Genomic DNA, 13,523 nt, shown 5'->3' on the forward strand with positions numbered 1-13,523 from the left:
ATTTGCGGATACATCTTAGGGAGACTGGCTCCATCTCTTCTCACTGAGAATGGGATTCAATCTATTAAAACTGGAGTTGCACTGAAATGCATCTGATCCTACAAACTAGTTTAAGTGTAGTCTAGACTCAAGTCTATTTGGTTTCTTACCAGGTTCATGTTGACTGGCTTGTCTCTGCGGCCGGTCTGCACCAGGAGTTTGTAGGCCAGGACTCCATCATCAGAGCCATTCCTGTAGTTCCCCTGAGTGATCCTACCGGCCTGCCAGTCCTTATCGAACGCCTCCTGTAGACCTGTTGGGACAAACACATTATTTGAAGCATCTTGTTCAATAGGTTAATACATAAACCATGTTAACTTCTCCTTTTAGTTAACCTCTCTCTCTCTTCCCCCCCTTTCTCCTCAACGCCAGTGGTCCGTTTCTGGGGCACATTGCTTTCTCTTTCCCTCGCCTCACTGTCTGTGACCAATTTGTCGAGCCATTTCAAACCACAATATTAAAGACAGCTCTCTCCACCCTCTCTGGAACAGCCTTTACTGAAGCCTATACGCACATACATACACACAGAGATGCTGCCCCTGCACCGAAAAAAGGAAAACATGTGGTGCAAAGGATTAAACAAAAGAAAGTAATTGGAAAAGGCCAGTGATGTTTAAGGTTCCGTTTGGCCGACAAAGCAAGTCTGTACATGCCAGCCAAACTCCGTCTGGACAGAAGCCGTTTGGAGACAGGTATGCCTTTCTAAAGAGGAGCTGTGAGAGAGAAAGTGGGCAAAACAAGGTTTGCTTTTGAATATGGCCCGCCCGGGATTAGATACGGCATTCCGAAAGAAGCCACCGTAGAGGAGGCCACAAGGAAAAAGATGTTGCAGGGACATGCCCTGTATCTCCCTATCTTGTTGTTTTTTTTCACTCTCACCTCAGCTGCATTTTTTTGTCCCCACACTGTTTCTGTCTTTCGCTTTTTTCCACATTTTCACTCTCTGGTTTTAATCTCCCTATTTAAATGTCACTCTCGGATCATAATCCGTCTTAAGACATTAAATGTGTTACAGATTTGGAGGTTTTACAGCGTGATTGATGTTTGTGGGAAACAGATGATTTGATGTTGGTAAAACTGATGTAAAACGCGTCTCCAACTTAGCGAGGCACTGTGCGGAAATCAATAGAGTCTGTAAACATGAAGAATTTTGTAAAACTCAATGTTTTTCATGTTTTTGGACAAAATTAAATTGTTTATTGGCAAATTAAATATTGGGATTTTTCCTTGTTTTTGAAATAAGTCATTTATTCAACTTTCTTATGATTTCTTTGATCAAATATACAGTAATAATTTATAGGGCCCTATGAAATTTGTTTGATTTTTCCCTTGATTTTTATTTAATTTTTTTCATTTTTAACATTTTAATTTTACTAGACTGTTTTAATGGTCAAACTATAAAATATTAATCAAAAAGCATGTCTAATTCATTGAAATCATGCAACTTACGCAATTTACTACACAATTTAATTTGCTGGATTGCATTTTAATGGATTCATAACACTTTAATAACAGAAGCATATCTAATTAATTGATTTGATTAAAAAAAAATTATTGAACTCTCTTATTATTTATTTGATCAAATATACAGTAAAAAAAGCAGTCCTGAACAGGCCCTATGAAATTTGCTTTATTTGTTCCCAAATAAATCCCCCCCCCCCCCAAATTATGTTTTTTTTTTCCATTTAACATTTACTGTATTCCATTTTTTTCGTTTTATTTTTCTAGACTAATTTTTAAATGTTTTAGTGGTTAAATTAAAAAATATTATTATTAGATTTTTCATTAAAAAAATCATTCATTGAATTTCCTTATGATTTATTTGAGCAAATATACAGTAAAAAAACAGTCATGTAGTGAAATATTATTAAAATTTATAGGGCCCTATGAAATCAGTTAAATTTTTTTTCCAAATTTCATTTAGTTTTTTTCTCCAAAAACATTTTAAGTTTTTTTTTTCTTTTCAATATTAGACTCCGTTTTATGTTTTAATTCAATTTAAGACAAAAAAACAAAACATTTATTAGTGATTCCGTGACATTCCGTCACTGATTCCATGACATTATGCGTTATACAATAAATTTCATTTTAATGACTGGATTCCGCGATTCCTTCTGCGCTTTCTGCATCTCAGAAATCATAAGGCCTTTTTTCTGTTTTCTATTTGAATATATTTTAAATGTAATTTATTCCAGTGATGGCAAAGCTGAATTTTTAATTTACAAAAGTCATTCTACTATGCTGATTTGATGCTATGTCTTCTAATTATCAATGTTAAAAACAATTGTGCTGCTTAATATCTTTGTGGAAACCCTGATACATTTCTTTCAGGATTGTTTGATGAATAGAACGTCAGAAAGAACAAAAACAAGCAATTGCTCTCTTTCTTGCAAGTCAGATGATCTCTTCCTGTCTAAACGGGCAGTTTTTGGTAAAAATGAGCTATAATCAATGACCAGATGTTTTGCAGTTAAGTTAAATGTTTGGACTTTGCGTTCATCCCCCATAAATGGTCTAAATGATCGACTACACATCGGAGTGTATTACCTTGCAGCCAGTCTCTGAAGTAATGCAGCCACATGTGTGGGAGCTGGCCGTTCTCCTCCCGCAGGACGTACTTCACAGTGCCGAAGCGTTGGTGCAGCTCATAGAGCTGAGGCTGGATCTGCGCGTAGTCAGCTTTCTGGGTCACCACATACATGTTGTAGAAGGAAAAGTAGCGGAATTGGGCACGAATGAAGTCGTATTCGCCCGTCTCCCGCGGCACAATGTCAGTCAGCTCCAAACCGTCCCGGACACGGGTGGTGCCATACAGACTGACCCCAAGCAGTGCCAAGAAGAGAAAAATCACCACCACCTGATAGGAAACACACGCAGAAAGATAGATATGAGTCAGGGTTTGGCTACATCTAAAGCTACTGCTGTTTTAGTGTCTTATGACGAAGTTCTGCACTGTTTGAGGTGTTTGTGGTTTTCAGAAGGCCTTGACTCACAAAATAACACTTACACAACACAAGATGCACTGTTGCTCATTCAACGCCAGGATTAGCTCATTGCTGGCATCTATAATCGCACTTCTAATCGGACAATGTGTATGGTTGCAAAACACTTTACCCTCACCTTTGTTGTAGGCTGCAGCAAAAACGGCGCATAGTGCTTCTCTGCGAACGATGCAAACGTCCATCGTGAACACGGCGGCTCCAGACAGCGTAAACTCGACTCCCCAAATTGAGATAGCAAGTCTCGCGTGGAGCTCGCACCATCGGGACTCTGGCAGGATGCTGTATCAGATGCCGGTCCTGGCCCTGCGCTGCTGCTGTTGTTGCGGTTGTTGTTATTGTTGTTTCGGTTGGGATTGGTGTTGGGGTTGGTATTGGGGTTGGTATTAGGGGCAAAGGGTTGAACGGAGATGTGAGAATGGGGCTCAGCCGTGGTGTAGTAGGCTTGTGTTCTGGGGTCGTACTCTGTGCGCAGCTGTACGGTGGACTGCATGGTGATTTGGGTGTGCTGGGCGAAGCTGTGGCTGCTGTAAGAGGGTGGAGGGCTGTAGCGGCTGGATTCAGCAGAGGAGTCAGCGTACGCCGCCTGCGGCTCCAACTGGATCACCCGGTTAGCACAGGGGCTAAAGGAAAGCAAAAGAAAGACAAAGAGCATTTTAGTAACACAAAACACCATGTAATAGTCGATTATGTGTGGAATTTCCTGCAATATCAATTTATGTCACGACAACAGAAGAAATGATACAGAAGAGCTGTAAAAGGTAGTATGTATAGGCTAACATTTACCACAAAAGATGTTTCAAAAAGCAGGGATCTTAAGTATTCTTTATTCTAAGATACTTCGATTAGACATCATATGTATACTTAACAGAGAATCCAACCCCATAATGTATGCAACGTGATAAGTTGTGTCCAACCGAAAACAGCAGACGGGCTAATTTAAAATGCAAATTCATTCTCTGCCAGCAGGAGGCGCTTTTGGAGCAGCAGAAATAGTGTTTTTAATTTAACGTGTTTATTCAACAAAGTCAAAGCCTTTTGAAAAATTTATCTGTGGCAGTTGGTTTTAATATTGTAGCGGGCTGCCACAAATTAAGCATTGTATTGGAAACACTGTACTTGTTTTGTAAAGAAAGATTAGGCATGCTTCGGGACATACTATCACATCATAATTGCTTCTTTAACAGTTAATATGCATTCTTCTGGTTGTAAACTGGCCTGTCAGTCATTTTGTTTCCTAACCTGTTAGACCTACGTTTATCTTTGGAAAACAAATTGGGATATTTTTGATAAAATCCGAGAGCTTTCTGACCCTACATAGACAGCAATGCAACTACCACAACCAAGACCCAGAAAGGTAGTAAGGATTTCGTTAAAACAGTCCATATGACATCAGTGGTTCAACTTTATTTTATGAAACTACGAGAATACTTTTTTTGCACAAAGAAAACAAATATAACAACTTTATTAATGTTCTTACTACCTTTCTGGGCCTTGGATGTAGTAGTTGCATTGGTAGTTGCCATCATTCAAACCTTTTTATTCTAAATCTCTTGACTTAACATTCTACCTAGCACATCTGCCATATTTGTAGTTCTTTTATTTGTGTTTGTAGCTCTTCACCCCAAGCATGATGGGTAGTATGCAAATTGGGACGGAGCATCAGAAAAAAAATAGGAAATTGGACCAGGTAATTTTTATTTTAGAGCAGTCAATGCAATTTGGAAATGAAATCAATCAAATCTTCATGTGCGTGAAAACATTCAGAAGCACAGTCAAACCAAAAGTTATTCAGACACCTTCAACATTTCTCACAATATAGATTAGAAAATGGTAAAAAAAAAAATATGACAAGAACTCAAGAGTTAAACTGTTTCAGAACAAATTTATTTTGATAATGTCAGATAACTTTGATAGAAAGGTATGTAACAAAACATTGTCAGATCAAAGTTTCAAATAAAATTTTTGGTCCCAAATTTTTATCAGTTTCACTGGTAGTCAACTGTATGATGAATTTTTGGGTATAATACGTCACAGTTTACTTTATTTTGATATCCTCACTTACATAAATGAACTACTGCACCCACTAGTAAAAAAATATCAAAAATTATACTTCTTGTGTGAATAATTTTTGGTTTGACTGTACACCCCATTTGTAATTGTTATCATTTTCATAAGTAACTGTAATTTAATGATATGACAATATTGGCTGAGATACCATTATTTGAAAATCTAAAACCTGAGGGAGCAAAAAATAAAATAAATAAATGCTAAGAAAATCGCCTTTAAAGTTGTCCAAATGAAGTTCTTAGCAATGCATATTACTAACCAAAAACTAAGTTTTAATGTATTTACGGTAGGAAATATTTTAAGAAGATAATTTTAACCCATACAGTGTATTTTTGGCTAATGCTACAAATATGCCCGTGCTACTTATGACTGCTTTCGTGGTCCAGGGTCATAAATGTAGGCTGCTAACTAGGTCTCTTTTCCATGATATTCTATATGGCGACTGAGCTTGTGAACGTCCTTTAGATGTGGCAACTCGTTACTCTTGAGCGCTTATGCAAATGCTGTAAATACAACCGCAATCAGCTTTCCAGTCGACAGCAGTTAAAGCCAAGAGGCGAGTGAGTGTCAGTGACTAGAAAGCAAACGTTTCAACCATAGTGAAAGTTTAGGCATCAGGTTTAATTTCCTGCAGGAGTTTGGGGGCATGACTAAGAAGGTAAAGTATGTGCCTATAGCCCACTTGCTTTTTCTCTCTCTCTCTCTCATCAGACACCAAGAATGTTGCAGCAAGCAGGAGAGGCAACAGCATGTCTTATTTGAGGGCCCGGGGCCTCAGACAGAGATAAACATCAACATGCGCACATACGCGCACACAGTATAGATGTTAGGGCAGGTTGATGCTTAATTGTGTTGTTTATACTGCACCCAGTGTCATAACAGGCGGTTGTATATATTATATCTGAATGAATAAGCTTGGAAAGATCACAAAATCATAATCACACCCTGACCTGAGTGAACGAATGATAAATGGATGTATGGCTGTGGGAGTGTGTTTGTCTGTGCTTGTTTCGCTACACTTGTGAGTGACAAATTAGAAAATGTCTTCACAAATATAATAATCCATCTTAAAACTCAGTTGTTAAAAAAGCTATAGAACAGATAATGTAAAATATGTTAATGTTCGTGGGTGTACACTACTATTTAAAGGTTTGTGGTCATTTTATTCAGCATGAAGGACATATATAATGTTATAGAAATACGTATAATATAGATTATAGAAATACACTGCTGTTTAAAAGTTTGGGATAAGTTCGATTTTTAAATGTTTTTTATTTTATTTTATTATGCTCATCAAAGTTCTATTTATTTGATCAAATATACAGAAAAAAGTGGTAAATTCTGAAATATGTTTGCAATTTAAAATAACAGTTTTCTATTTTTAATATACTTTAAAATATAATTTATTTCTGTGATGCAAAGCTAAATTTTCAACATCATTACTCCAGTCTTTAATGTCACATGATCCTTCAGAAATCATTCTAATAGGCTGATTTATTATCAATGTTGCAAACAGTTGTGCTGCTTAATATTTTTTAATAAAAATATAAGTCTTTACTATTACTTTATCAATTTTAAACACCCTTGCTGAATAAAAGTAGTTATTTCTTTCAAAGAAAGAAAGAAAGAAAATTTTGGACCACAAACTTTTAACGGTAGTGTATATTATTACAAAATAATTATTTTTCAAATAAATGCTGTTCTTGTCAACATTTTATTGAAAGAACCATGAAAAAAAGTATCACAGGTTCCAACAAAATATTAAGCAGCACAACTGTTTCCAACACTGATACCAAATCAGCATATTAGAATGATTTCTGAAGGATCATGTGACACTGAAGACTGAAGTAATAATGCTGAAAATTCAGCTTTGCATCACAGGAATAAATTCTATTTTAAAGTATATTAAATTAGAAAACCATTATTTTAAATTGCAATAATATTTCACGATATTATTTTTTTTTCTGTATTTTTATTCAAATAAACGCAGCCTTGACGAGCAGAAGACTTGTGTTTTTTTTTTTTTTTTAGGTAAAAATGGTCTGTAAATCAATTAAATTGTGTTTTTCCTTCTAAAAATGTAACACATTTTATATTAGGGTATAGTTAGGCTAAGTGTGTATTAATTATAATTAGATTTTTAAAGTTGCAAAGGGGCAGAACATTTCTGGTAAATTTTTGGAAATTTTCCAAAAGTTTATAAACATTACCGCCCCTTTAAAATGTATTTCTAATGTGTTTTCTTTTAGCCAGGTTAATGCTACCTGACAAAGCAGCAGAAAATGTCGAAGCGGCGGTCCTCTCGGCGGTACAGGTCCATGCTGAGGATGGCAGGAAAGATGAGCAGCACCATAGCGAAGTTAAACACCACAACCACTGCCGCCTGAGAGAGAAAATAAAGTTGTTAAGCACATATTCACACTCACACAAAATAATCACACACAGCGACACCCACACATCTGCTGAGGGTCTATGCCAAAACCGCAACGATCCCAACAAATTCAATTTTAGACAATTATCCTCTTCATAAGAGATGAACGACAAACAAATAACAAACAACTCTTGCCATCCCAAAATGAAATCTGGGCTCATCTAGTTTGGGTAAAGCCCACCTAAATTTCTAAATGCAAATCACATTGCTATCGAATTCATAATTCAATCCACTTCCATAAGAAGAACTGGGAAAAAAGATTTTCTCAGAGTTTAGCTAGATGTGGCTCTCTTGACCTTGGAAAAAAGCCACTTTCTTTCAGAGCTGATATATCACACGCTTACTAAAAAGACTCCACCGGGCCAAAAACAGTGTGGAGAAACAAACGGGTGATTTGAAACATTTAATCCTGATTCATTCGGTTGAAGCTCACAGAATAACTAATGTCAGAAGAGTAAGTGCCTGAAGAAAAGTGACATGACAACGAAAGTCAGAAAGCGAGAAAGAAAAAGGGAGAGGGCAGATTGAAGCACGCCTGCCCTAGTTAGGGTGTATTTTTTTTTATGGGTGGAGGTTGGAGTTATGTCAGACTGCCAGACCACCCAGACAGCAGCTCAGCCTGACAAGACACAATGAGAGAGCAACTCCAGAAAGTATTTGGCCACTTCATCCACACTTAAAAATGTGCGAATGTCACTGCATTAGACAACACAATATCAAATCTATCTCTTAACAGAGCGAGAACAGATGAGAGAATGTGCGTGAGTGATTCTACAGTGAGATCTGTTAGGCCTGACATGTGCGCCCGCTTTTAGGCTGCCAAAGAAATAGATAAAAAGACTGAAAGAGAAGGAGGCGCCAGAAAAAAACTGTGCTAAATAGAGACAGAAGAATCGAAACAGCCTGAACTAAAACAAGATATTAAAACAGGGAAATAGCATCAACATGAAATGAAAATCGTAACCCGTTTACTTCTGTAAGGGTATTACACAAAATTTGCCATTTTACTGAAGACATACATTTTTTCTTTGGGAATAATTAGCACCAATGAAGTTACACTACATTTTAAAATGATCAGTAAGATGTTTTTTAATGCTTTTAATGTTAAAGAATTTTCTTATGCTCATCAAGGCTGCATTTATTTGATCAAAAATACAGAAAAAAAACAGTAATAATGTGAAATATTATTACAGTTTAAAAAATGGTTTTCTAATTTGAATATATTTTAAAATGTAATTTATTTCTGTGATGCAAAGCTGAATTTTCATCAGCCATTACTGCAGTCCTCAGTGTGACATGATCCTTCAGAAATCATTCTCATATGCTGATTTATTATCAATGTTGGAAACAGTTGTGCTGCTTAATATTTTTTTGGAACCTGTGATTCATTTTTTAGGCTCTTTCTAACAACGTAAGTCTTTGCCACCATTTCAATTTAACACATCCTCGCTGAATAAAAGTATTAATTTCTTAATGACAAATTTACTGAGCACAAACTTTTAAATGGTAGTTTATATTGTTACAAAATGTTTTCTAAAAAGCATCCCAGGTTTTCAACTGTTTCCAACATTGATAATAAATCAGCATATTAGAATGATTTCTGAACGATCGTGTCACACTGAAGACTGGAGTAATGATGCAGAAAAATCAGCTTTGCTTCACAGCAAAAAATTTCATTTTAAAATATATTTACAAATATATATATATTTTTTACATTAAAATAATATTTCACAATATAAGAGTTTTTATTTTTTATTTTTGATCAAATAAACGCAGCCTTGATGAGAACAAGAAATTTCTTTGGAAAAATAAAACATTAAAAGTCAAACTAGTCCCAAACTTTTAAACATGTTTGTAACATTCTAACAGTTTTTACTGTCAAATTTGATCAATTTAATGCATCCTTGCTGAATTAAAGTATTAATTTAAGAAAAAAAAAAAAAAACCAAACCTGAACATTGGTATAAATATTAGTAAATTTGCTCAATTTTTATTATTTTGTTGACTTTAATATTTTGAGTAATATAAGTGGGAGGGACATTCTTATACATGAGCATTTGATTGGACAAAAATCTGTGTAGTGCAATCAATATTTTTGCTGCCTTTTCTCAGAAGATAAAGACAAGTAAATGTATAAAAAAAAATATATATATATAAAAAAAAAAGCAACTTTGAAACATTTATTCTTAAATGGACAAGTTGAGCCAAAAAAGGGATAGTTCACCAAAAATTTAAATTCTGTTATTAATAATTCACCTTCATGTCGTTCCAAACCTGTAAAGGTGCGTTCACACCGAACGCGAATGAAGCGGCAAGCGCGAGTGATTTACATGTTAAGTCAATGCAAAGACGCGAATAGCCATCCTGCGGCGCGAAACGCGCGAATGAGGTGGCGCGAATCGCGCGAGTTCAAAAATCTGAACTTTGGCGAAAATCCGCGCCGCGTTAACCAATCAGGAGCTTGCTCTAGTAGTGACGGAGGCAGAAATCCGAAACAACAATGACGGACAAAATCACCGTTGCTGTCTGTGGTTCCTCGGAGCTGTACGATACATCTTTGGACTTTTGTAGAAACAGGAATAAAAGGGATCTTGCTAGGAATAAAGTGAGTGAAGAGGTCGGACAATCTGGTTAGTTTTAAAAAACGCTCTTTACTCAATTTGACCTACATATACATACATATTCAGAACTACAAGCAAGCTAAAGCTGGCAAATTGAGCTCATTCACATATTTTACAACTACTTTCCCGCTGACGAGTGGCAGAAGCGAATTCGCGTCTGTTGTGAAGAAAATGTCACGCGCGAATGGCGCGAGTAAACTCAAATGTTCAAGCGTTCAACTACGTGCGAATAGCGTGTTTTTTCCTCGCAAGTCGCGTCCGGTGTGAACGCACCATAAGACCTTCGTTCATCTTTGAAACACAAACTAAGGTATTTTTGATTAAATCCGAGAGCTTTCTGACCCTGCATAGACAGCAACGCAACTGACACATTCAAGGCCCAGAAAGGTAGTAAGGACATCAATAAAATAGTCCATGTAAAATCAGTGGTTCAACCGTAATGTTATAAAGCTACGAGAATACTTTTTGTGCACAAAAAAAACCAACTAAATAATAACTTTATTAAACTTTTTACCTCTTTGTGTCTGAAGTATACACATTGGGACACTACAACTGAAAACAGAGACTGTTACAGCAGGAAATAACATGTTTACAAAAGCAGTATCTCCTAGCCATTCGAGTGTGTGTACATGTGTTCTCAGCGGTTTTGAAGATGAGTGTTTTCAGGCACCATTGAACAGGTGCCAGTTGGAGTGCGCTGCGGTGAAAAACAGCGTGTGTGTGTGTTTGACAGACGTGCGTGAGACATCAATCCACACATCCTAATACTAGATCAACAGCGCTGTACGAGTGCCTGTGTGCGTGTTTCGGCATGAGCCACGTCTCGCGTGTGGTCGGCAGGCTCATCCCGCAAATAATCTTCCAAAAATATAAATCATCGAACAGACACAAACATTATATGACACTGTACATTTGCAGATATATAAAGAAATTCTGCTTTTAGGATCAAAGCATCCTGCAAAAGGGAAGGTTGTCTGTAGGGTTTATGCGTGTTTGTTGAACAGAACAAGGCATCAGTGTGTAAATCTCAGCGTCTGTCTGTGTGCAGCTGTGCGGGCTATGTGGATGATGGCGAGGTTACTTCACCTAAGGTTCAAGGGTTAAGCAGCCCAAGTGGTGAGTGTGTGTGTTTCATGAAATGAGGCTTGAGACGACTAATGGTCAAAATCTTTAAACTGAATTTATTAAGACTGATTAAGCAGGCTGACATAGAAGATTGTTGAATAAAGTTGTTGTTTTTTTTCCTTTGCGCACAAAAAGTATTCCCGTAGCTTTATAAAATTAAGCTTGAACCACTGATGTCACATGGACTATTTTAACAATGTCCTTACTACCTTTCTAGGCCTTGAACGTGTCAGTTGCATTGCTGTCCATGCAGGGTCAGATAAGTAATTAATGACAGAATTTTTCTTTTTGGCTGAACTAACCCTTTAAGTCAAGAACAGGTTGTGGGTTGTTGTGCTTAGCCTCTTTCCTATGTCACTTCCACAGCCTTGCGGTCATAAATAAACCGCAGATGTGTGGAACAACAACCCGTGCGACCCACCCCCACTCCCAGATTGAGTTACATGCCCACAATCTGCACACTTAGGGGGCCGTACCACTAATCACACGCCGTAGGGGGGGTTATGGGCCACGCCAGCTCACTCAACCTGTCACACGCTTGGTTTGATGAATGAAATCAATAAAAAGTCATGTGGAGAAATCTGGAGTCAATGAAGGTATGGAACACGCACGTAGAACAAAGTTACAAATTTCAGCAAAACTTCCATTACTAATATAAACAAACACACAACTGCTACAGCAGTGTTCATTTTGACAGCAAATTTTGATTTAGTCTTAGTCATAGTCTTGTGACTAAAATGACATTTAGTTGTTCAATTTAGTGAAATACCAATGATTAAATAGGCTAATTATGCATTCTTCATATCAACAATTGTTTACCACATTCTTCATTCTTTTAGGCTGCTGTCCCTTTAAAACCAAATGCACAGATGCAAATGCATTGACACATCCGATATTCTCCCTACTGTTTGCATGCACCTAAGACGTAACCAAGTGTGTTTATGTGAATACTTGTCAAAACAGACAATACAACATCATTTTGTGAGTATTTCTTCGTTTATGATACACAAAAGAGTACTTGTGTGCTGTGTGAGAGGCACTACTTTGGTGTCTGCGCTCAGAAAACTGGACCAAATTGGGTTCTCTTTTGCGTCATCAAACTTATCCATATGTCTGATCTTCTCTTACTCCCAGATACTGAAATTTTTTTAAGTTTTATGAAACGTGCAGCTAATGTATGCTAGCTTATGTCCCGGCAGAAAGATCAATAGGCTACGATAAAGTTCAAATATACGCATCTAACTTCCTAACCATACAGCAGATTCTAGATGGTTCTGAATGAATCTCTTCCCAAATCGTGCTCCCTAACATTTTCATCGCGTTTTTATTCGTTAACAAAAATGCCAGTAGATTTTTGTCAGTTTTTGTCATTCAAAGTTGCAGCAAGACGAAAATATGACGAAAATTATTCGCAATGAAATTAACACTGCTACAGACAAGTAATTTGAGTTGCATTCTTGTTCAAGAATATAAAAAAGAAACACAAACCTGTAAAGAGAAAGCTCGGAGTGCTGGAATCGGGATAAGGGCGGCCATGAAAAAAGCGGTCACATTACTGATGGAAGTCAAAGCTACACTAGCTCCAGTCCTCTTCAGACATTCACCAGTGCGGTCCTGAGGAAGAAAGACAGAAGATGATGAGAAGACGTAAAAAAAACACTGCAGTACAATTCTCTGGACTCTCTAGGTCAATAATTATCAAAACAATGTTGAAATTTTCCCTTTGGGAAGCTATAACAGGGTTGTTTAGAAAAGGGGCCAGTCCAAATTTACTCAAAATCCTATAAAGCCTAAAGGAAAACTCAAAACTTCACGAAACCTGCTGAGCACATGCGACGGGTAGTTCTAAACAAGCATGCAAAGTTTTAAGAAAATCGGACCACAGTGGGCCCTATAACAGTCATAAATGTTAAAAAACTGAATATTTTTATGGTAAATGACCTGGATTTGTCAAAAATGCTTTTTTAAATCATTGATTTAGGAGGTTACAGGCTTGCTACATAATGGTTTTTTTTTCATATGTGACCCTGGACCACAAAACCAGTCTTAAGTAGCACAGGTATATTTGTAGCAATAGCAAGAACACATTGTATGGGTCAAAATGATCGATTTTTCTTTTATGCCAAAAATCATTAGGATATTAAGTAAAGATCATATTTCATAAATATATTTTGTAAATTTCCTACTGTAAATATAACAAAACGTAACTTTTGACTAATATTATGCATTGCAAAAAAC

General features: G+C 36.8%; 1 protein-coding gene across 1 annotated transcript in view; it reads right to left on the reverse strand.

The window, feature by feature from the left end:
• Window positions 1–13,523, reverse strand: part of ptch1 (patched 1) — a 77,582-nt gene that overhangs the window by 24,834 nt on the left and 39,225 nt on the right. Inside the window, exons 12-16 of the mRNA XM_073819213.1 lie at window positions 12,774–12,899; window positions 7,373–7,491; window positions 3,160–3,661; window positions 2,587–2,896; window positions 150–292 (exon numbers count right to left, since the gene is read on the reverse strand). Coding sequence (XP_073675314.1) covers window positions 150–292; window positions 2,587–2,896; window positions 3,160–3,661; window positions 7,373–7,491; window positions 12,774–12,899 — 1,200 coding nt within the window. The remainder of the gene's footprint in view (window positions 1–149; window positions 293–2,586; window positions 2,897–3,159; window positions 3,662–7,372; window positions 7,492–12,773; window positions 12,900–13,523) is intronic.

Source organism: Garra rufa, chromosome 15 (genome assembly GCF_049309525.1).
Source record: "Garra rufa chromosome 15, GarRuf1.0, whole genome shotgun sequence".
Taxonomy (NCBI): domain Eukaryota; kingdom Metazoa; phylum Chordata; class Actinopteri; order Cypriniformes; family Cyprinidae; genus Garra; species Garra rufa.